The sequence below is a fragment of the Gadus morhua genome, chromosome 1 (assembly GCF_902167405.1).
Source record: "Gadus morhua chromosome 1, gadMor3.0, whole genome shotgun sequence".
In the NCBI taxonomy this organism is placed as follows: domain Eukaryota; kingdom Metazoa; phylum Chordata; class Actinopteri; order Gadiformes; family Gadidae; genus Gadus; species Gadus morhua.
Window position 1 is genome coordinate 28,082,444 of NC_044048.1, and position 23,084 is coordinate 28,105,527.

Below are 23,084 nucleotides of genomic sequence, written 5' to 3' on the forward strand. Positions count from 1 at the left end.
CTGAATACCATCGCCTCTTATAGACGGCACGTCCCTCACAGTAAATATCTCAGTCGGCAATTCGAGCCACTGTGGTTAAAATGCCATGGAGCTCATTTGGAGAAATGTTCGGCAGAATAAAAGGGGACCACAAGAGGCAGACAAAGTGAACACATTCAAATGCCAAATCAAAATAATTTATTTTTTTGTGACATTTCATACAGGCCTAGAATTGTGTCTCAAACACTTAAGTCGATCCATTACTACATTTCCTTTTGCCACCCAACCCAAATCAACAGAAAATAACCCAAACATGAATTATAACAAAAGAAAAATTCCTGCAGTTTCTTGCAAGTCTGTCAACATCAATATCATTACCATGTTTCTAATATGATTTCACATTTCTTATGAGTAAGATTCTCCTTTAAAAACAAGTTAGTGCAATTATTTGTATTACACTAAATCACTAGCTGCTCCAATGCAATTAAAAAGTAATAACAGCCCGTGCTCAATTTGTGATATTAACTGCATCACTAAACCCAAAGTGAACTCACCACTTATTCTCACAAACAATATACAATATCTTTGAGTGATTTTGTTTGGGGGAGAGGGAGGAGGTCAAACCTTTTTGTTTGCCAATGCGATTTCGCACAACTTTGGGGAAACCAGCCTACCAAGATTGGGGGAAAAAGCGTTGCACTGCGGGATTAAATAAAACAAAACATACAGTGTGTCAAACTGTAAAATCTAAGTCAAACGGAAAACTCAACCTAAAAACCACAACACAATCTGGTGAAAAGCTTTCCTCTGCAAGCTCATAGTTAGAATACATTCTCCCACACACACCTCTATTGAAGGGTTATCACAATAAAGCATAGGCAGCTATACCTCTAGTTTTTTTTTCCAAGGCTCTAGTTTAACTAGGCTCAATATAACTCCTGAAAGACTACCTTACTTTGCAGACTTTCAAGAAGGTTAATGTTTTGTAGTTGAAAGAAACGTAACCTTTATTTATCCACTATGATCATAGGCAGCTGGCACATAGCACATGGAAATGGTCAGATCTTCGTGTACCCTTGAAGTGGCGGCCACATGTTTGTCATTGTCCTTGGCAACAGAAGTCTACAGCCTACTTTTGACACTATAACCTTGTTAAGAACAAATACACAAATATCTACTTAACCTTGATAGCCGGGGTTTCATGTAGATAAGCCAAGTCTAGACCATACCATTGAGCGTATTACATTTATATCTGATCAATAGCATACTCCTTAGTTGCTTTAAAAAAAAAAAGTTACCGTCCTATTATGTGGAGACACGTAAACAGAGAGCTTGACTGATACCATGTGTATACGTTCCAAATCCATTAGTGGGAGTAGATTAAACTACCTTCGATTAATCTACCTATAACAATCAAATTCTGGACCCAACGAGTAGGCTTGCTGGGTTCACGTAGGATTTAGAGGCTTGTGGACTTAAGCTTCAAACTTAATCACCCTCCTGACAGCCACATGGGTAATGGGTTTTCATTACCATTTCTCACAGGTGCGTTGATGCCCATCTTACCAAGGCTAAAAAATACCGCTTTAGCACACACTTCATTATTATCTATCGTGCATCCGACGACCACACCGTCCAGTTTCAGGACAAAGATTCAGCTTTGCAGCGGAAATTTAACAAATTTGAAGGAAAAAAACAAACATTAAAATCAGCCATTTCATTATACTCATTGCAACAGCAACGTGTAGCACTCCAAACTGCTCGCTTAACAATCAATGCATACATCAACATCAGTACACCCTTCTGGCAACCACAAGCACACAGGGAACAAAGAAAAATGATGTCTCATTGCGCATTAGTGATATCTTTGTATATGTACATAACATTTATGCATCTCCTTTTCTTCTTAGTGCATATGTTTGTTGCAGACCAACAGCTATTCTTTCAAATCAAGCGGGTGGAGGGCCGTTACAGGGCCAGCTCCCCCCCTCTCCCCAGCGGAGCTGAAGGAAAACCGCCCGCAGAGAAAACCAACCTCTTTTAGTTTTTTTTTTACCTTTCCTTTTGGATTGACTCTCAAAAGTTCCCCCTTGCTTGCTCTTTAGTCCTGGATGTCCCCAGTCTTACTGTCATTTGAAAAGCTTTTCTTTGGACAAAAGTTCCAGGGCAGGGGGAGGTGGCTACCATAAGGTTGTTGCTTTTATAGGTTATTTTTTTTAATATATATATATTTTATATATATATTTATATATATATATATATTCCAACATCTTTCATAATCAAGTTTGTTTTTGTTTTACTTTGGCGATACGGGCGGGATGTTCTGCTCTTTGCCAGTATGTCTGTAGCCTCCCTGCGGGGAGCTTCGGCGGGCCGGTGGGGGGCGTCTCTGGTCTCGGAACTTGAGGGCCCCGGTTCCCCGGGGTCCGTTCCTGCGGTAGTGGCCCTGGCCGTCACGGTCCCGCGGCGGTCGGCTCTCCTTGCACTCCCAGCCGCCCTCCCGGTCGTGGGCCCTCTCCTGCTTGTCCTCGGGCCCGCTGCTGGAGCCGGGCTCCTCCGCCTTGTTCACCCGCAGCTCGCGCAGCGGCTGACCGGGGGCCGTGGGGGGGGACGCGGGGCCCGCCGAGGCAGGGGCTGCAGGCGCCGCCGGAGGGGGGGCTATAGGTGGTCGCTGGCACACCTCGGCATAGCTGAGCTTACGAGGCTCCTGGATCCAGGCAGAGAAACAGAACGAGGGTAAATTGCGAGTATGTTCGAGTACAGCGAACAGTCAGTTTCTCTCTCTTTTAAACCCTCAGATCTCATAATCTGAACGCTCATTGGGATTGCTTTGAAAGTTTCCAACTTTGGGGGTAAAGGGGAGATGGAGAAAAGCAAGAGAGTTCAGAGAGTAGAGAGCGGGGATGAGTGAGAAGGAAACCCAAAGTCAGTCGTCTCGCAGCCATTTTTCCCCTCTATGCGCAAAAGTCTGTCATCATCGGGTCAGAGTTGAGAAGCATTCATAACTTTTCAAAGCAGTCCATGTCAAAATAGGTACCACTCTAACTCCAAATGAAAACATTCTGACCTGTGCGGGTGGGGCGACGGTGACGGTAGCAGGGCTTGGAGTGTTGGTTTTAACCGGTGCGGGGGCAGCAGTGGGCTGAGGCCGGGGGGCCACGACAGGCTGCGCCGAGGCCGGGCTGGTGGTGGTCACAGCTGGAGGGGCCGGCACCACGACGGCCGCTTTGGGAATCAGAGGCTCTGCCCTCTCGACTTTCTTCTCCGGGCGTTGGGCGCTGTTCAAACCAGGATATTTAATATGTGCAGGTTGACGCTTCGGGGGCATATTGCATTTCTGAAGATCCTGAACTCAACGTTGAAACCAATGAGGCGTCTCACCTCAGCACTGGGGGTCCGAGTGGCTGGGCAACAGGTTTGTTTGTGCTCTGGGAAACCGAGGGGACGTGGGGCGCTTCCTCCACCGCAGGGCTGTGTGCAGGGACTGCCGCTACGACGGCCTCCTTACTGGGCTGCTCCGTCTACAGGAGACAATAAGACATGGGGTCAGTTTCTTCCATTGAGAACAACAACAATTAACCACAACGTGATTAATGAGAAAACGGGAGACGCCGGTCTTCGTACCTTGTCCCTGTTCAAACCTCGTACAACGTCTGACATGCGGTTCTCGAGCACAGGCTCGCCCTGCGTGCTGACCACACAGCCAGGGAGAGGGGGGAAGTTGTTGGCCGCCAAGTCAAACTTGGGTGGAGACGGCTTGACCTCGATGGGCACCGCAGGCCTCTGAAAGAGTTTAAGTGTCAACATCAAAGACAACCTTCACAGGTCCAAAGTGTCTCCAGTAAGCCAACATTTACCGAATATATTTGTTTTATTCATCTTTCAAACCCTCAGATCTCATAATCTGAACGCTCATTGGGATTGCTGTGAAAGTTTCCAACTATGGGGGCAAAGTGTAGAGAGAGAGACAGCGAGAGAAAGCGAGATAGCGAGAGAGAGCGAGAGACCCAAGGCCAGTTATTTCACAGCCACTTTTTCCCTCTATGCGCAAAAGGATTTCTTCATCGGGTCACCATTGTGAAAGACTCAAGAAAAGGTTCAAGTCCGAGTCTAAAAAGAGCATTTACCGTGATGCGGTCGTCCTCCCGCCGCCTGCGTGTTCCTCGGTAGGTAGTGCTCCTCCTGCAGATAAAGGACCAGCCAGGCACCAGCATTGGTGGTCAGTAACAGAGCCATTGTTTTTCGTCCACATAATGCAGTCATGCCATTTAAAATTAAGATTTTGTAAGCAATAAAATACATCTTGTTCACGACAATCTGGAGACATCCAATTACATAAGAAAACTGACGGAAATCTGCAAGGACTTTACAACCCGATATTCAAGTCATTATGACGCATATTAAGATTCTGTAAATACTGCGAGGCTATATTAAGATTTGTATACCATACCCTGCGGATAGAAATATTTTTATCTGATCATACAAGTGGTGTGGAAGCAAATAATCCTGATACTTGCTTGACTCGCTATTTTCCCCAATCCCCAGAAAACACGACCCACTACAGCCGTCGAGTCAAAGGGCTTACCGGCCACGTCCCGCCATGCCGCCGTCGTCGTTAAGGTCCAGTGGTGAAGTAGCGGCAGAGAGAAGTGGGAAGGCAGACGCCAGGTCAGCGGGTGTCTGAGCATGGCTGTTGCCGTGGTTGCTAGTGGTGTTGTTGGAGACACAAGATAGGGGCTGGGGACTCCGCAGGCCGGTCAGACTCTCCAGGGGGACTGGTGTGACGGACGCAGGGGCCACTTCGCCCGTCCTACCCTGGGGCTTCACGTGGTTCCTGTGCCCAGAGGGGGAAAGAGAGACGCAAGAAATAATTTCAAAGTTAAAAATGGTAGGAAAAATCCACTGACCCTTCATATGAAACAAAAAAACAGCTTTTTGCAGGTAGGAGTAAGACAACATGCCATGTCAGAGGGGAAGTGTGCAGGCATGCAAGAAATTTTAAGTTGCCTTGGTACTTTATGTAATTCCCAAGCAATAAATGGAGCCACTTAAGCCACCTCAACATTGAACCGAGCTCAAGCTACTTCCCGTTTAGGATACACAACAATTCACCACCTTTCCTCAAACCCTCAGATCTCATAATCTGAACGCTCATTGGGACAGGAGTGAAGGTTTGTGACTTCGTTGGGCAAAGAAAAGAGAGGGAAAAGAGGGTTTAGAGGGGAAGGAGAGGAAGTGAATAGAGACAAAGCCAGTCAACCCACACCCTGTTTACCCTCTATGCGCATATTGATCTCATCATTGGGTTCGAGGGGAGAGATGCAACATTTAACCTTGCGAGTTGGAATAACCAACCAATGTACCAAAAACCTAATTTTCAAGGTTGCAAGTTCTTTGCCTATAATTTTAATTGCCGCTTTTAAATAATAAAACCCAACAGCAAGGCCGATTTGGGGTAATTCACATTTACCATCAACACTTAACACATAAACCCTTTGAAGACATTCGTCTTGATGGTGTGAGAATGCATTACCATAGAGCCGGCACAACACAAAAACCAAATTGCCCAAGTGACAACAGAAGAAGGGTGTTAAATGTTACACAGGAGATGAGAAGTTAAATTCTTTGGAGCCGAGGTGAAAACTGAATAAATTGGTCATGGCCAAACAGTCCATTGCAACCGTGGGCAGTACAAAGCTGAGATGATTAAAGATGCATGATGTTCACTACCTGGGAACAGCCAGTGAAGATGGAGAAATAAATGGTGATCAGTTCTACAATAGTTAAACTAGCAGAAAAGAGGGCATTTGGCTGCAGTTGCATGATGGGATGATAGGATGGGTGAAGCTTATTGTATCATATTTTGTACCTGAAGGCATTTATTACATTCTTTCTTGAATAGAGGGGCACACTGTGGGCACAGTAAGAAGATAGGGAGCACAGAGATTTAGGTCACAGGCGGGGAGACATTTTGACATTGTATTGCTGATTGATGATCAATGATCCTTTTGATGTGCAACACTGTAAAATGGCAGTGCATGTTGCAAGACAATCCCATTAGAAAGGGGTGAATGGACAGATACCGTGATAAGACCACAACACCAGGACCTCAAGCGCACCAAAGCTGGCAGAGAAAGGACTGCTTACCGGTTTCGGTTGAAGGGCCGAGTCATATTGAGCGAGTTTGATCCAGTTTTGTAGTGTCCAGCAGAGCCAAAGCCATTCACAAAGCTATTGTTTGGAAAGGGTGCCTGCAAATCAAAATGAAATGAAATTATTAAAATTCTGGACACTGAAATAAATGGCCACCATATATATCCTTAGCACATTCACTAAAATAACAGACCTAAACATACAATTCCAACAGTTCGGTACTTGCTCATCGATTGCTAATATGACATCCCATCAGTTTCTCTCTCTATTAAACCCTCAGATCTCATAATCTGAACGCTCATTGGGATTGCCTTGAAAGTTTCCAACTTTGGGGGTAAAGGGGAGAAGGAGAAAAGCAAGAGAGTTCAGAGGAGGAGTGAGCAGCGGAGTTAGAAGGAAACCCAAAGTCAGTCATCTCGCAGCCATTTTTCCCCTCTATGCGCAAAAGTTTGTCTTCATCGGGTCAGAGTTGAGAAGCATTCGTAAAGGTTCATAATAGTCTGTGTCAAAATAAGTACCACATAAACTCCGGAAGTAGCAGGGAGTTTGGTTGCTCATCGATAGCTAATTTGACATCCCCCTGAATGGTGCAGTTTTGTAATAGTAGCAGTTTTGTAACAGTATGAACATTGTAATTAACTAAATACAAATGTTTTAGCAAAAGTAAAATGATAGTCCGTGATCGACTGAAACATACAGGACAGGGTTGCCTCATGGAGCGTTTGGTTACTCTGCATCTCTGACGTTACTGCGTGTCTTACCAGAGGGGTTTCAAAATAGGGGGTGGGGGACTGCGTCCAGGTGGGGGGCACGATGCCGTACACAGGGTACTGCTGCTGTGGGTAGATATGTTGCATGTAGAGAGGAGAGTTGAACTGGGACTGGGCCTGCGATGGTTGGGCATACATGCTGTTGTCCATGCTCCGGTATCCGTTCTTTGCAAAGAACGTGTTGATTGCCTTTATCCTCGCCTATTGGGCATTAAGGTTCATTGGAAAGAAATAAACAAGGGCGGTAGAAGTTTAGAAAAATATTAATAAGCATCCAGTTGAGCCTCAACAGTACAATAAAGATCAATTGAATGTAGTCTAGCAAGCCATATTTTGCCATCATCTGAAGTCTGATGGCAGACTAGCTTAAATCTGGGTGAACATGACGCTTCAATTTGTTTCACTTCAAATGCATTAGTAAATCATGTTGCTGGAGGCGGGATCTGTAGACGCCCATAACATAGATCAGGTCTCTACCGGTGGCATCCGGACAAGTGAAACCGCAACCAACATGATATGGCCGTTAATCTTGGATGCAGATGACTGATGTGTAATCTCTAAAGGTTAAAAATCACACTCTTGCCACTGACTCGCTTTCTGAAGCCGCCTTTTTCGCCACACACAAATGTGTTCATCTTCAGTAGAATATATCTGTACACTTAACCTTCGACATAACATTGTCATAACATGCCCCTTATTTTACATTGTTTTGGCAGAAAGAGAAAAAAGCCTTTGTATTATTGTTTTAATTTAAGTGCATGAAGAAACAACATTCACGAAGCTTAATGTGACAGGAAGTACGACACAACTTGATGAAATAAGTGTGGACATGTATCAAAAAGGCATAACTGCCTTGAACAGTGTTCTCATTTTATAATCTGTGCAAAAAATAACAAGGCTCCACAGTTATACTGCTATTGCTTTTAGCTAAATCAATTAAAACGTGGAGGAAAACATTTAAAATGATATCATGCCGCTTATTGGGGTCTAAGCCAGCACCACATTGCATCGGAGGACGCATTATAGCAAAGGTAAAGCAACAAAAACAGGAAACATTGCGCAACTCCGCCCCTCCCACTTTCTGGTTTCCCGCCAGGGCGCTCTGCAGTACTCCCCCAGAACTTTGGCCATTGCATTTCAAAACTTCTGGCTCGGAAAATAATCTAAACATTACTCACCATGATGGGTTTTCCCTGAAATGTTTTGACTTCCTCCCTCAAGTATTTGTGTCCCTTAAAAAGGGAAAACGGAATGTCAGTCAACTTGGTATACCAAATATTGAATGCAGAATTCCATAAAAGAAAGAGCGATTCCGGGTTGCTTACCTGTTGAGCGTCCGTATCTGATTGGAATGTGATGTACCAGTTGTTGTTATGCGCAAACTCCACGCTTATCACCTTCGGACAGTTCTCATTTTTGAAGAGAGCTTCGACTTCCTGAAAAAGGGAAGGACAAATGTTATGGGGCAATGACCTTGAGGGACACACAAGCCAAAATATTATTAACATCATGTAAACAATGTTATTATTTTCATTTCCAAACATCAGTAGTGGGTCTCACCTCGACAGGAGTGGTTTCCGGGACCTCCCTCAGAATGATGATGCAGCGCTTGTGATTTGGACGCACTTTCTCCCCCTTCTCGTCCACTTGGACCATCGGAGAAGCTGGAAGTCAAGCGGTCAAACGTCAACACCCGCAAGCCACCGCCAGACCGAATACATGACTACCCCTGCCCCAAAAGTAAGTAATATCTCTCGTCTCACTTCTCAAGACGTCAAGGATCAGATCCATGTCCGTGGTGAGTGCCTTGATGCCCTCCATGCTCGCTATAGTCCAAACGGGAACAAATTGGTCGCTGTCCATCTGGGACATCAAGTACAAGTCCTTCGAGAGGTTTTCCCTAAAGGACAACGGAGCAAGGAAAACATTGTAGGGAAAAGGCTCAGCGAAACAGAAAACAAGAGTCATGGATTGTTCTTGAACTCACCGGGAGAAGTAAAACTCCAGCTCCTTCTTCAGAGACTCACGCAAGTTCTCAGAAGAGACTGCTGGCTCCTCCGCCTTGGGTTCCACTGAATAAATACATTAATATACATTAATAAACAATGTAAACTGGTTTGACTTGAACTTTAGCTATTGTTGGGAAAGGGGGCCTGCAAATTAAAACAAAATTACAAGTCTGGACATTCTTTGAAAAATGGCCACCAACCATTGAGTGCCATCAGGAATTCCAACATCCCAATAAAAAATGTATTCTTATCAGTTACTAAAATAACATAAAATAAACTAAAAAAATAAATAAATAAAGTCTCCCACTATTTGAACAGTTTGGCGTTAGCTCATCGTTGGCAAATTTGACATCCCACCTGTTTCTCTCTCTTTTAACCCTCAGATCTCATAATCTGAACGCTCATTGGGATGCTTTGAAAGTTTCAAACTTTGGGGGTAAAGGGGAGAAGGAGAAAAGCAAGAGAGTTCAGAGAGGAGAGTAGAGAGCAGTGGAGTGAGAAGGAAACCCAAAGTCAGTCGTCTCGCAGCGATTTTCCCCTCTATGCGCAAAAGTTTGTCTTCATCGGGTCAGAGTTGAGAAGCATTTGTAAATGAATCCATGAATCAAAGTAGGCCATGTCAAAATAAGTAATATACATTAATAAACAATGTAAACTGGTTCAACTTCAACTTCAGCTACGATGATAAACATTTATGAAGTTAGCATAGTTTTGATGCGCCTCAGCTGTATCCCAAATGGCAACGTTCGTGTTTTTTTTTTTAAATTTGCGAGCGATTTATAGACACGCCAAACGTCTCCAACAAGGGGAAAAAATGGGCAATAAATTCAAACCCTAATGGGTTTGTGTCTCTGCAGACCCATATATTGGAACTGACCCGAGGTTCCGGTGATTGACTCGGCAGGAGAGAAGCCGAGCTCCGGTGGGTCCATTCCATTCACCATGACCTCGGTGGTGTCGGTGGGCAGGCCCTCGTCCAGAGCTGTGAATCCCACGGCGTAGGGCTTGCACCCACTAGACTCAGAATATGCTGTAACAAATAACAGACGGTTCGCTAATGGTTAACCATTGATCTGAGGTGCTGATCATGTATTGAGCCCAAAACGATAAACCCTTATTCAATTACAATGTCAAAAAAAGGTGCACACAATCGGGAGTTCATGTTTCAGAAAATTGGGGTGTTTTGTTGCACGTCTCACCGTCATTGACATCTGAAGGTGACCAGGGAGTTGCATCAGCCGACACCTCGCTGGAGACCACTGGGATCTCCTGCCACACCTTGGCGTTAGGGTTCAGACCGACTCCCTTGGAGGTGACCTTCAAAAGCACCAGAGAGAACACCAAACATGAAATACATCCCTTTGTCCAGTAAAGAGAATGCAGCACTCAAATTGTGCTTGAAAAGGTTTAAGCTAAGCTTAACAAACAAAATAAACAGGGTTTACAAACTTGCTTAATGGTCACATGATGTGGCACAGCAAACAGTTTTCAAATTTTAGTATTTCAGATGATCTTTATTCTAACATATGGCCCTGAAAAATGTTTCTAAAACATCCCATTATTTATTACTAGATGAGTGACATCAAATGTAAATTTGAAATGTGTACTTTGTGCTCTAATTCATTAAAGGGCCTACAATTTAAAACGCTGCACATTCAGTTAAACTGTGAAAACCACTTTGAAAACTTGCAAAGAATATAAAATTGCTTCTATAATTTAAAATAAACAGTTCACTCTGGTCCATAAATGAATGTGCAATTTTGGATAAAGTTAAATCGATGCAAACTGTGTGTAGTTCACCACTTTATTATATAAAGTAGAAATCGGTTTAAAAATGGTTTAAGTGATTAACAGTATATCAGGTTAATCATAAAAAATTACCTATGCAGAACAAATAAGCAGTAGATTGGATAAAAAAAAAAACATCTTGGTTGTATATATTGCTGAAAGCGTAACGAATAAAACATAAATCACGGATTCGGCTGGCATTATATATCTAGAGAAATTTACTCAACTCTGTTGTAGTATGCAAGAGAATCCTTGACCAACCGACCCACCCTCTTTTTACAAAAGCCCTGGCCTGACAAGAACAGCTGCTAAGGCCAAGTCAATTCTAATGAATTATTCTTACAAAGACACTACAAAATAGTTAGGCCCTGATGTTAAAGGTTGGAGTAGGGTCTAATTCGAGTCAAAATGTGTATAAATGAATTTAAACCGTTAAAATAAGCACATGACTGACATTAATGTTCCAGGCGCTAGGAAGCCCAGTGTAGTCAGCTGACTGCACTGCGTAGCATAGGCCAGACACTTGCAGCGCATGTTATGCAGCTAGCCGTCCCACTGCGCGCTAGCCGTAATGTCAGCCGAATGAATGGTCGTTTATCCTTTAGTTATCCCTCGTTCGCATCCCATCGCCCATCAACAGCATTCTTAGCAACCCCGCACTGAACCTCGAATAAAACGTCTGCTTCCGTAGTTACACACCAATTGCATAACTTCAACCACGCTAATGATTACTCAGCAAACTACTTAATGAGCTTGCAAGCTCTTGCACGTAGCTAAGCTAACGTTAGCCATATGGGGACCTGTGGCTTGAACATAGCTAATAATATAGATCTGGTTCTGTGGTATAGTCAAACATACACAAATTAAACGTTCAGTTATTTTACGAACTATAACCCATTGAATTGAGTGCAACGCCCAATAAACGAATGAGCGAGTGAATAAATTACATGTGAATGAAATCGACGACACAGGGGGATGCAACTATATAACGTATTACACGATATACACCGTGTCCAAGTGAACGGTAACTTCAACATACACATTAATCCAATGTCCTACATTATTGAAATATCGAGCAAATGTACATGTGCAGTGTACGAAAACAATTATGAAGGTGGTTTCAGGCTCCGAGCTGTTGCTAGCATTGAAGGCCTCAACTCACCATGCCGCCTGACCCTTCCTCGGTCCCAAGTGGAGCCTCGTCCTTCCCACCGGTGGCCGGTCCCGGATCAGCCTCCTCCTGCAGCAGCGGCGGCTCTCCGCCCTGATCCGAACTCATCAGCCGCTCCTGACGCACGTCTACCCCGTCGCGTTCTCCCAAACCGGCTTGCCACCAAACCTTCTGGAAATATCGCCTGTGTGCAGCAATCGAGCCTGTTCCAACTGGCTCGACTGGGTAGTCCAGCAACACACGAAGACTAGCTCACTAGCTAGAGACTTACCAGCGCTAGCAAGTATGCTACACACAGGTAGCTTAGCGTGCTATGTGTGATTCCGGGGAACTAGCTAACCCGAGCTAGCGGCTCAAATCAAACTTTGACGCAAGATATTAGTTGCATGAACAATATCCAAGCATGATTCTTCGTAATTCGCCGCGTCGTACAACGTCTATTGACACATATCACCGACAAACGAGTTCGTGAGGCGCATTCCTAACCGGGCGACCGAAGCGGACACTGGGGACACGCACCTTGCCTCAGCGCAGGCAGACAGTCCTCCAACGTCCCGACTGGCATTGCGACTTCTATGACCTTTACAATTAACGTTTCCTTTTCCTGTTGTCTGTGTAACTGTGCACAAGTTGTATATTCAACCTACAAGTCTATATGCTCAACCAAGTATGGACTCGTGAATGCATACAAAACCGAAAATGTTAGCTTTTTTATGTATTATTTTTTACTGAGAAATAATTCAAGGCTTTTAGTCTGCTTTGTTTTGGCAGAGTGCATGCTAATTGTAAAGTGGACGATTGTTGACACTGCCAATTCTTGGAAGATTAGGATGATGAGGGGGATGAGGGACTACACTCCTATAGTTTTGTTGAAATGCTGCAATACAAATTGGGTTTAAAAATCCGTAATTATATCAACAAATACAGACAAAACGGTCACTATCTTTTACAATTAAGATAAATATATTGCATTTCAAAATGTAAAGGAAAAGGTCTAGTTCTACTGTCTAATTTTTACATTCATCTTTTCAAATTGAAGTTTTTGTCAAATGTAATGAATGAAATGTTTTTATTTATGCCCTAGTTCATTTACCTGGTACAGAAGTCCTGAGTACAGAAGACATTTAGAACCTTAAATAATATAATGTTCTGCATGTGTAATGGTGATATTCTTGAATGCTGAGTTAAGATGCAAATGTTTAATATATTTTTTATATCAAGACACCTTGAGATACTAAATGATTGTAAGGGAAGAGAGAATGTACAGTATGTGGTACAAAACAGCTGGCAGGTCATTATTTGGCGGTTCCATTTAAAATAATGATCCTTACATTATTTCTTCTCTTAAAATCAACCAATTGTCACATTAAATGGTCTGTAGGGAACATGTTTTTCCTGCTATATTCAACATGTTGAAGATATATATGTTCACAATATATAATAGGAAGACAGCTTAGTCTTATAAAAAAAGTAAATAATAAAGTAGTAAAGCCTAAAAAATTACGCTTAGTCATTATTGTGACACACGTTTAATATGGTTCTTGAAGTGCACAAAAATAACCGTATACAAAATGTGAGCCATAAAATGGGGTATAGTGCAGGAAGCCAACTTAGACAGAAAGTCTCCTCATTAAAGTCGCAATGGGTAAGATTCAGGCCCTCCAAGTTAGTAGGTGGGTAATAACAGTGTTCTGTCCACTCTCACTGGCAGTGTGTGGCTCATTGCAATTCTTATAAACAGAGAGTGACGTGCTGGACAGTACTATTTATTTGTAGAAAATATCAGTTATAGGATGTGATTAAATTGATAACAAAATACCTAATGATCACCATTGACTACAGATTTTTCCAAATTATTTTAAGATAAGAGCTGGTTGATATGTTACACATTGTTCAAATGGAGATCACAATGTTTAACAGAGGATCCTCAGTAGGATTCTCTTGTAAGCTCTATTTTTCTGCAGACTACTACAGGTGACCCATCTTCTTGATCACGTGCTCCATGTTGGCATGCTCAGATGTGTCCAGTTCGATGTTGTACTTGGCCAGGATCTTCATGATTGGCCTGATCTTCAGCCACCACTGAGTTTTGGGGATGCGATGCCTGGACCACACACACACACACACACACACACACACACACACACACACACACACACACACACACACACACACACACACACACACACACACACACACACACACACACACACACACACACAGATTAAACACAAGCACACACACAGAATGGTATATGTTATAAATTATGACCTAGAGTAGTACCCTGGACGAACTACCAGAATTAAAATAAATCACTTTTAAAACACTGTTTATGTTAATGTTGTAATGGGTCTTACTCAAAATCGGTCTCCTCTTTCAGCTCGGCAAGGGGCTGGAAGTAGAGTGCTCTTTTCCTCATGCCCAGCAAACAGGCAGAGTCTGGTGTGTTCGCATAGATGCGCCCTGAAGAAGGATTCAAATAGATCCATTAACACTAAATAGAATCGCTGAAGCAACTTTACCATGATCCCTTGGTATGTAAGGATCCCGATCTGTGAAGTTGACATGTACCCACTGAAACTCCCTTAGTTCTACTTACCGTGTCTAGTGCAGGTCTTCAGTTTCTCAGTCAGCCATAGGACAGACTTGGCACCCATTTTTGTGCCAAAGTTTCTATCAAAAGGTGTTGGGGTTCCGCCCTATGCAAAAATGTTCATAATTCAGAAACTATATCAGACACAAAGTAATCGTATTATTATTAATAATAAAAGTGCTATAGTACAAGTGTGCAGAATTAAACTCTAGCCATGCTTACAGACCTGCTGCATATGTCCCAAAACATTTTTGCGGCAATCGAAGACCCCCTTGCCTTCCTCTGAATACAGGTTAAAGATGAAGTCTGTGGTGTAATGGGCATTGGAGTTCTCATTCCTATAATGAAAACACAGAGTGGTAATAAATCATACATGAGTTTAACTTGTGTTGGCTTTTATCCAAGTTTGGACCATGATCACAGCATGTGTATATGCACCTAACCTTAATCAAGACAAAAAACATCAAACATACCTGAGAATCAGCCCTCTCTTCACCGTTGTCTTCATCTTTTGCACAAGATGCTCCACATTCAGCTGTAAAGAAAATTACAACATTTACTTTACTAAGTTTAAACCTCAAACGGTCATGTCTGTCTATTGAATGATGCTGTAGCTCTGTGATCCCACCTCCAGGTCCTTAATGTTGAATTTCTCTTCATAGATATAGGCCGCGTCTGCCCCAGAAGCCATGCCGGCCATGGTGGCCAGGTAGCCACAGTAGCCGCCCATGGTTTCTATGATGAACACTCGACGCTTGGTGCCAGCAGCAGACTGCTTGATCCTGTCACAGGTCTGAGGGTAAAACAAAGACAGCGTTAGCTTGTGTAATATGTTGAGTTTTGAAAAGTAATCCTTCAGTGTGCCGTTAGGATTATAAGGCACAGAGTTACACGTGAGGTAGTGTAACGTTGATTGTGTGATGTGAGGTTCTCATGTATTGTCGTTACCATATTTCAGAATTAAATGTCAGATGTTTGACAGTTGTAGTTATGAACCTTGAATCATTTGTAAATTAAATAAAACATATCTCACATGGTCGTTTCATTATGGATTTATATTCTGGTAGTGATTTAAAGTCATGTTTGTGTGTGCGCGCGTGTGCATGTTTGTGTGTGTGTGTGTGTGTGTGTGTGTGTGTGTGTGTGTGTGTGTGTGTGTGTGTGTGTGTGTGTGTGTGTGTGTGTGTGTGTGTGTGTGTGTGCATGTTTGTGTGTGCGCGCGTTTGTCTGTGTATGTACGTGCATGCGTGTGCGTGTGTGTCTGTGTCTGTATGCGCACACACGCACGTGTCGTGTGTGTGTGTGTGTTGGTGAATGTGCGGTGGGGACAGTACTGACAGCGACGATGGTGTTGAGAGCAGTGTCCGCGCCGATGCTGAAGTCAGAGCCGGGGACATTGTTGGAGACGGTGGCAGGAATGACCACCATTGGAATGCACAGCTCCTCGTACTTCTCCCTGGCCTGGACCAGCTCCAGGCCGCCCACAAAGGCCTGCAAGTGGGGAGGTAGCGGCCGCAGGTCAGCTTCTCGTGGGAATACTTAGATAAGATAATGAACAAAAAGTACCAAGACTTCCCTGAGGACAGGGTTGGGAAGAAATGCACAAGGTTTAGTGTGATTGGCCGTAGTAGTTCTGAAAATCTGCCTCTACTGACATCACAAATGGGCAGGTCCACCTAGGATAGATTAGTAACGTTTGCTACGGTCCACTGGGTAGGCTGGTAGACTGATCTATCAAGCAAACATCTAGGTCAGGGGTCTCAATCTCGCGGCCCGGGGGCCAATTGAGGCCCGCGGGATGATATTTTGTGGCCCCCTACTTGACATCCAAGTTTAGTGGAAGTGCGGCCCGTGCGTTGTTTTCAAACGCACATAGGGCTTGCCACGCTTTTTTATCACTTGTGATAGGGTGACCAGATGTCCCGGTTTTGCCAGGACAGTCCCAATTTTGAGTTGCGTGTCCTTAAGCCCGACAAAAGCCAAAGGACGCTAAAATGTCCCGGTTTCCACCAACTGCTATGAAATATCCCCTGTTGTCAGCGATTACATAGCCAACGTGATCTAATTATAGCCCGATCATTAACTTCGATCGGGCCAGTTGTGCTCCTTTTTTCTGTGGAATACTTGATACGGCCCAGCCTGACCCAGACTCTACCTCCAGCGGCCCCCAGGTAAGTTGAGTTTGAGACCCCTGATCTAGGTGGACACGCCCACTTGTGATGTCAGAAGAGGCAGCTCTTCAAACAGCCTGGTGGTATAATATGTAACCTTTAAAGTGTAAAGGGCATGGGAGTGACAGGTTAACCGGGAGATTAGACGAGGTGGACCAGGATGCCATACCTCAAAGCCACCGATGATCACCATTGCGTTGATATTGAACTTGTTGATGTTCAAGCTGATCTCCTCCAACATCTTTCCTGGCAATGTTCTAAGGATTGAAACAAGGAGGTTAGCAGAACGATGAACTTGGTGAACGGCAAGACTTATATGTATATGTGTATATAATACCATCCATCATATATTTCAAGTATGATCAACAATGTTGTACCTCTTAGTGCCGAGCATCGACCCTCCCTTGCCGGTCCAGCCGCTCACATTAGTCCATGAAAGTGGCTCAATCTGGGACCAGAGATAAGTGTTAGGAAATGAATTATAATAAGGCTTATACCTAACCAGTAAGTGAGTTGGTGGCAATCTACTCAAAAACACAAAGTACTGCTACAATTTCTATTTGCATAACAAACTAAATGCATATGCACTTTCTCATCTAAAGCATATTGCATAACGTGTGGGCAAACCTTGCCTGCGTCCAAGTTGCAATCGAACCTCTTACCCTGGTTGTGTTATCGCCATGCTTTACTAATTGACCTAGACAATAACTACTACAATAAAACAATGACTTTTGGTGTCTTTCGAATTAGAACTTCTCCAAGGGAGACAAACCGAGGTCCTCCTTACTCCTTATCTAAACTTTGACGTGTGACGTTTGAGCACCAGTTCACTATTTTAGACCAGACGGACAGGCATCAATTAAATACGTCTGTACGTACATTTCCGTGTGCAAGCCCGTCGAAGCCGTCGTGCACCGCCAGCATGGTGTGTCCCTGGATCATGCCGATCCTGACAGCCGAGCGCACCGCAGAGTTCATGCCGGCGCATGGCGCTCCGATGTTCATGACGGCCACGTTGATGTTGCTCTGGGAATCAGAGACGGGAACAGGGTTTAAGATGGAGGGAGGAGGAGAAAGCAGGGTGGAGGGGGTTCAATTAGTCTTTTCGTTTCAGTCACCTTTACGTCTGGCGGGTTGATATGGGCAAGAAGCTTGTATGTGTTCCAGTTGTTCTCAAAGCTCCTGTGCAATGCAAACCAAGCAAATGACATGACTCAAGTGCTGTATTGACCCAATGCATTCAACCCAAGATCTAAACATGAGCTCTTCTAGACATCAGTCCAAAGCCCACATTCATACTTTCCACGCAGCTTGATCGCGTCCTCAAATCTGCCCTCTGCCATGGCTGCCGTGACATCCTTAGTCTGGGGAGAAGACAGAGGGTTATGTCACACCTGGTAGAGGAGGGAGTACAATATATTGGAGGGGTGTTTTGGTGACTGAAGGCCGGGCTGGGGAGACGGGGGACGAGACGGGGGGGGGGGGGGGGGGGGGGGCGACATACCACTTGTACACACTCCATGAGGGGCAGTCTGACGGCCTGGTTCCCTGAGAGGCTGACCACGCAGGCCGGGGTCTCTGGGGTGGCCTCCAGGAGAGCCATCACAGCCTCCACTCCCATCCTGCTGCCCTGGAGATGTAGGGAGGGAAGGACATTCATTCTCTGGAGAACTGCCTCATGGCTAGTTGAAGCTGAATTGTAGTTGGTAGTCCAAAGTAAAATGTACAATGCAAAAAGAGGTATTACATTATTGGGTTATATATTTTGCAAGGCAGCCATATTGTATGGTACTATTGTAGTTATTGTTGAAATTCTTCGAAGGTATCACTGTAGTCATTCTATCAGCCTTATCCATCAGGACTGCAGTGATGTATATCGACGAGTAGTTATTGTAGTATGAGTATGCACAGGTAGTATCAATACAGAGGTCTAACAGTGGACTGGCAGCTTACGCACAAACGTTGCAAATGGGATAGCTAAGTGAAGTCACAGGAGAAGAACGTTTTGTCATTTATCTGGATGCCTACCAGGATTCTGTCAAAGGCAGAAGGCGTTCCACCTCTCTGCACATGTCCAAGGACGGTGGTTCGCGTGTCAAAGCCCAGCCTGTCAGTCACAAGCTACAAAACAGCACCTGTGTTATTATAGAGCACATATACAACATATACAAATGCCATGTTTTGCCTATGGGGGGGAGGAGCCTACCTGCTTTAGCTGGTCAGAAGTGATGGGTTTTCCAGCTCTTGTCATGGCACCCTCAGCCACAATGATGACGTTCAGACGACAGCCTCTTCCCCTTTGCTACAACAGGTCAAAGCAATCAAATGAAGAGCGCCACACGGCATCCGGGGATGTATGCGTGTGTGGATGTGAGTGCATTGAAGACGTACGTCTGCCAGCCTCCTGCAGAGATGCTCCTCCCAGCCCTCATCTGGGGGCATCTCAGGGATGAACACCCAGTCGGCGCCGCAGGATAGGGCTGTGACCAGGGCCAGGTAGCTGTGCAAGAACACACACACACACACACACACACACACACACACACACACACACACACACATACACACACACACACACACACACACACACACACACACACACACACACACACACACACACACACACACACACACACGTAGTATAAGTTCAAAGTCAATATTAGGGCAAGGTATTCACAACATTAGGTAAATATGACACCAGCCCAGTGTTTACACATTTCTGTTACACTGACTATTCTGCATACGCAAACAGTACACACACACACACACACACACACACACACACACACACACACACACACACACACACACACACACACACACACACACACACACACACACACACACACACACACACACACACACACACACACTGTGTACAGAGAAAATGACTCACCCACAGTGTCTGCCCATCACTTCCAGAATAAAAGTCCTCTGGTGGCTGTAACAAATAGAAAGAATATTGTAAAGATAGACACATTTTCCATGCAATGTAGGATCAAGAACAGTGATTTTACGATGAATTAAAGGTGCCGTTTGTAGGATTTAGAGGCAGCTAGTGGTGAAGTTGCGGAGTGCAACCGACTGAATAACCATCAGCCCTCCCTTTCCAACGCCATAGGAAAAGCTACGGTAGCTTTTCCACAATACACTAATAAAACATACTTATGAATAATATATTACATTTCGGCAAGGTCTGTTCCGGTAGATGCCTCCAACTACACCTTTAAACTGATAACTTTGTAGTCGGTTAGTAAATCCTACGGAATAACTAGCTACATCTCATCCAAGTCCTCCAGGGGTTTGTGCATGATGTTCTGAGGGGCTAAGGGACCAGTGTCTCTGACCTCTGTGCTGTGGTGGTGATGGCGTCCACCACCTCGATGATGCGGTGCAGGGCCGAGTCCGTACCGATGGTCATGTCAGTTCCGCAGAAGTCATTGTCAATGGACCCCACCATGCCAACGATGTTGAGGTGGGACGATTTGCTCGCCTCATCCTTGCTAATCTTACCTGAAGACACAAAGTCAATCACGGGTTATCGTACACACAAATGAATCGACAATAGGAACCAATGTGTCAGAGTTACTCTGAGATTTCCGGCAATGAACTGCATTCCCCGATTCCCGGCCCGGTCTTGTCGCTCACCAGCCTTTACCAAGTCGACTAGCAGTTCGCTCCAGTCTGTCCTGAACTGGTTGGCGCCGGTGAGGCTGCCGTCACCTCCGATCACACACAGGTTGGTGATGCCGAGTTTCACCAGGTTGCCGGCGGCCTTCATGCGGCCCTCCCTGGTTTGGAAGTCCTTGCACCGGGCACTGCCGATCACGGTGCCACCCTGGCATGGGAGATAGATGGGGTTAATGCAGTTCATTTGTGTAGGCATTATTGGTAGATGAAGCTCCTCTTTTATGACTCCCTCACTCTGCCAACCTTTTTTGTCACGATAGTAAGTTGGATACCATTTAAGGCTTATGACCACGTCTAAGAAGGCTTCTGTTACCAAGGTAAACTGGTTGAATATTGACCTTGACTTAAGGTATCAGTGCTGATATTGGTTGGAAGATCTTCTTCCCCTAAATGGGTCCCCAAAAATTGCAATCTTGAAATGTCTAATGGATCAAAGGTCCCATGACATGCCACCAGGTGTGGTGTGATTAGCCGTTACAAGCCGTTTTGGAAATCTGCCCCTGATGACATCACAGGTGGGCGTGTCCACCTAGATGTGTAACGGATAGATGAGCAACGTTTGCTACAGTCCACTAGGTAGGCTGGTAGACTGATCTATCCAGCACACATCTAGGTAAACACGCCCGCCTGTGATGTCATACGGGGCCGATTTCCGAAACGGCTTGTAACGGCTAATCACACCACAGCTGGTGGCATTTCATGGGACCTTTAAGCCAATACTGCTTGAACCAATACGTAAAACCTGAATGTAAATGTTGTTTACAACAGCCAGAGCTTGAGTTTTTGACCTCTGAATGCCTTTTCACAACCTGACACCTTAAAGTGTGATGCTTATGATACGTGCTCAGTATTTTGCTATTCTAAATACACACCAGCTGCAGCATCATGGACACACTCTCCCAAGTGGCCAGCTTGATGTTATCTCCTCCATCCACAAGTCCTTGGTAGCCCTGGTGCACACGACAACATGATACTTTATTGTATTATCCAACAACTATGTGCTGACAGCCAGTGATACCGGCTGTTGCTTTTCAGTCGGAAAATCAGAAAATAATTGTGTTAATACTGTCCGTGTAGTGAAATAATTTGCAGTGTTTATAGTATCAATTAATATGATATACCTCATGGACAAAATAGACGCTAGCTCCAGTGTAAAGGCCAACTCTGACAGTCGCCCTCACAGCTGCATTCATACCTGTTACACACAAGTAGTGGTGAAGGATCATTAAGTTTGACATTTTGGGGTTTAAAAGAAACAAACAAGCAGTCAAACAAGCAAAAACCCCGGTTTAGAAAATAAAGCTACAAGTTGGTGACGGCCTGCTGAATAAAACTAACGTTCAGACCCAAACTATTGACTCAACATACCAGGGAGGACTTTTTACATTGTGGCCATCGAATCTCCACATCCGCAGCTCACATTTCAAAATGAAAGCAAGATCCATCATACGATGTACACTGACGCCACGGCTAAGGCAACAACATCACGTATCACTTCACCTCTGTCCTTTGGAAATGAAAAGGTCACTCAATCCCAATGATTTGTAACTTGAGGGGACATAAAGCAACTGAAGTGATACCTGGTTATTCTAACTTGGTTATTGTAGTCAGTTTGGACAGAAATAGTTTATACCAAGTCGAGGAAAATACAAATGTCAAAGTGCGGCTATGTAAACCTAAAGGCCATAGTGTGAGTCTTCTGTAATTGCAGTTTGCCGTACAGGCTCTGATTTCAGCACATGGCAGCTGGGGACCCGTCCATTCCGGAAAAAGGTCACAGTCACTAAAATTAGGACTGTAACTGTGACAGAGGGTCGAACCAAACGGACAAGGGCTCGCTGAAGATCGAATGCAAAAGGTTAGAGGGCGACGCCAAGCGCCGTAACTACGGTAACTATGGTCTAGCTATGCACAGGGCAACGATACTAGAGATAGAAAGAAGACACCTAAAAGAGAACACCTAATCATCTAACCATCAAAAGGTTAGATGATTAATAACTAACGTTTAAGGTACAGGTTTAAAAGGTTGATTAGTGGGTGTAGTTTACAGACACATTAAAGGTTATCAAGGTGTAGACCTTAGATTGAATGTACTGTGATGGTTTGCAAATTGTTGCTATATACAAGGTTTGACTGCAATCTGCTTTCAACTCATTAACCAGATGAAGCCATTCTCATTCAAAATGAGTTTGTCCGGAGCTTGTATTGGGATGCTTTTGTCAAAATATTGTTCTATAATCAAGTAAAATGTTTAACAACGCTTGACATCTGCTCTTTAACCTTAGTAACCATTGCCATTTCCACAGCGACTGCTTCGCTGAGAGCTTTTCTTAGCCATCATCTATTAAAAGGCGCATTTTTGTGGCAAAGCCACAACACTGCTACCTCCCTCCTCTTCATTGTGGTACAACCCACCGCTTACCTTGGGCATCGCCTCCCGAGGTCAGCACAGCAATGGAGCGACCCACGCCCATTTTGGTGGGGTCCATGGTGCCTGACTGTAAAGTCTTGGACATTTGTCCAGGGGAACCAAACAGAGCTTGGTTGATATAAAAGGAGCAGAAATCGAGTGCTACTGCTTCTCTACACACTCTTGTCTTCTCAGGGGAGGGAGGGGTGAGGGAGCAGGCTTTATAGGCATCTCTTCCCAAACCCTGGCCCCGTGACTTAATCTCCAACACAAGCACTCCGTCACACAGCCGAGCTAAATATACGTCGTGTCTGACCACCTGGATTGGACGGTTTCAGAACAAGGAAAAA

At 44.5% G+C, this 23,084-nt stretch overlaps 2 protein-coding genes across 5 annotated transcripts; both read right to left on the minus strand.

The window, feature by feature from the left end:
- Nucleotides 1-154: 154 nt before the first annotated feature.
- larp4aa (La ribonucleoprotein 4Aa) lies at nt 155-12,441 on the minus strand. 4 transcript variants are annotated; one of them, XM_030351982.1, is made up of 17 exons: nt 11,862-12,439; nt 10,111-10,228; nt 9,789-9,941; nt 8,890-8,974; nt 8,666-8,802; nt 8,463-8,566; nt 8,228-8,338; nt 8,081-8,134; nt 6,894-7,103; nt 6,127-6,230; nt 5,849-5,890; nt 4,565-4,813; nt 4,107-4,161; nt 3,604-3,762; nt 3,361-3,500; nt 3,047-3,257; nt 155-2,686 (listed from the first exon to the last, which is right to left on the minus strand). In XM_030351982.1, exons 1-17 carry the CDS (start codon nt 11,976-11,978, stop codon nt 2,276-2,278), a joined length of 2,460 nt encoding a protein of 819 aa, XP_030207842.1. In that variant the 5' UTR covers nt 11,979-12,439; the 3' UTR covers nt 155-2,275. The 4 variants fall into 4 exon arrangements, with proteins under 4 accessions (XP_030207842.1, XP_030207826.1, XP_030207851.1 ...); XM_030351966.1 differs by having other exon boundaries at nt 8,081-8,338; nt 11,862-12,441; XM_030351991.1 differs by lacking the exon at nt 5,849-5,890.
- A 939-nt stretch (nt 12,442-13,380) lies between these two features.
- On the minus strand, nt 13,381-23,032 carry pfkma (phosphofructokinase, muscle a). Its single transcript, XM_030352004.1, has 22 exons — nt 22,747-23,032; nt 21,446-21,519; nt 21,197-21,274; nt 20,283-20,472; nt 19,982-20,147; nt 19,531-19,575; nt 19,026-19,134; nt 18,841-18,936; nt 18,663-18,755; nt 18,139-18,264; nt 17,934-17,998; nt 17,753-17,816; nt 17,514-17,660; nt 17,012-17,082; nt 16,804-16,891; nt 15,802-15,954; nt 15,092-15,256; nt 14,937-14,998; nt 14,690-14,801; nt 14,470-14,569; nt 14,228-14,333; nt 13,381-13,974 (listed from the first exon to the last, which is right to left on the minus strand). The coding sequence occupies exons 1-22, from the start codon at nt 22,838-22,840 to the stop codon at nt 13,839-13,841; spliced, it is 2,340 nt and encodes a 779-aa protein (XP_030207864.1). The 5' UTR covers nt 22,841-23,032; the 3' UTR covers nt 13,381-13,838.
- Nucleotides 23,033-23,084: the final 52 nt, after the last annotated feature.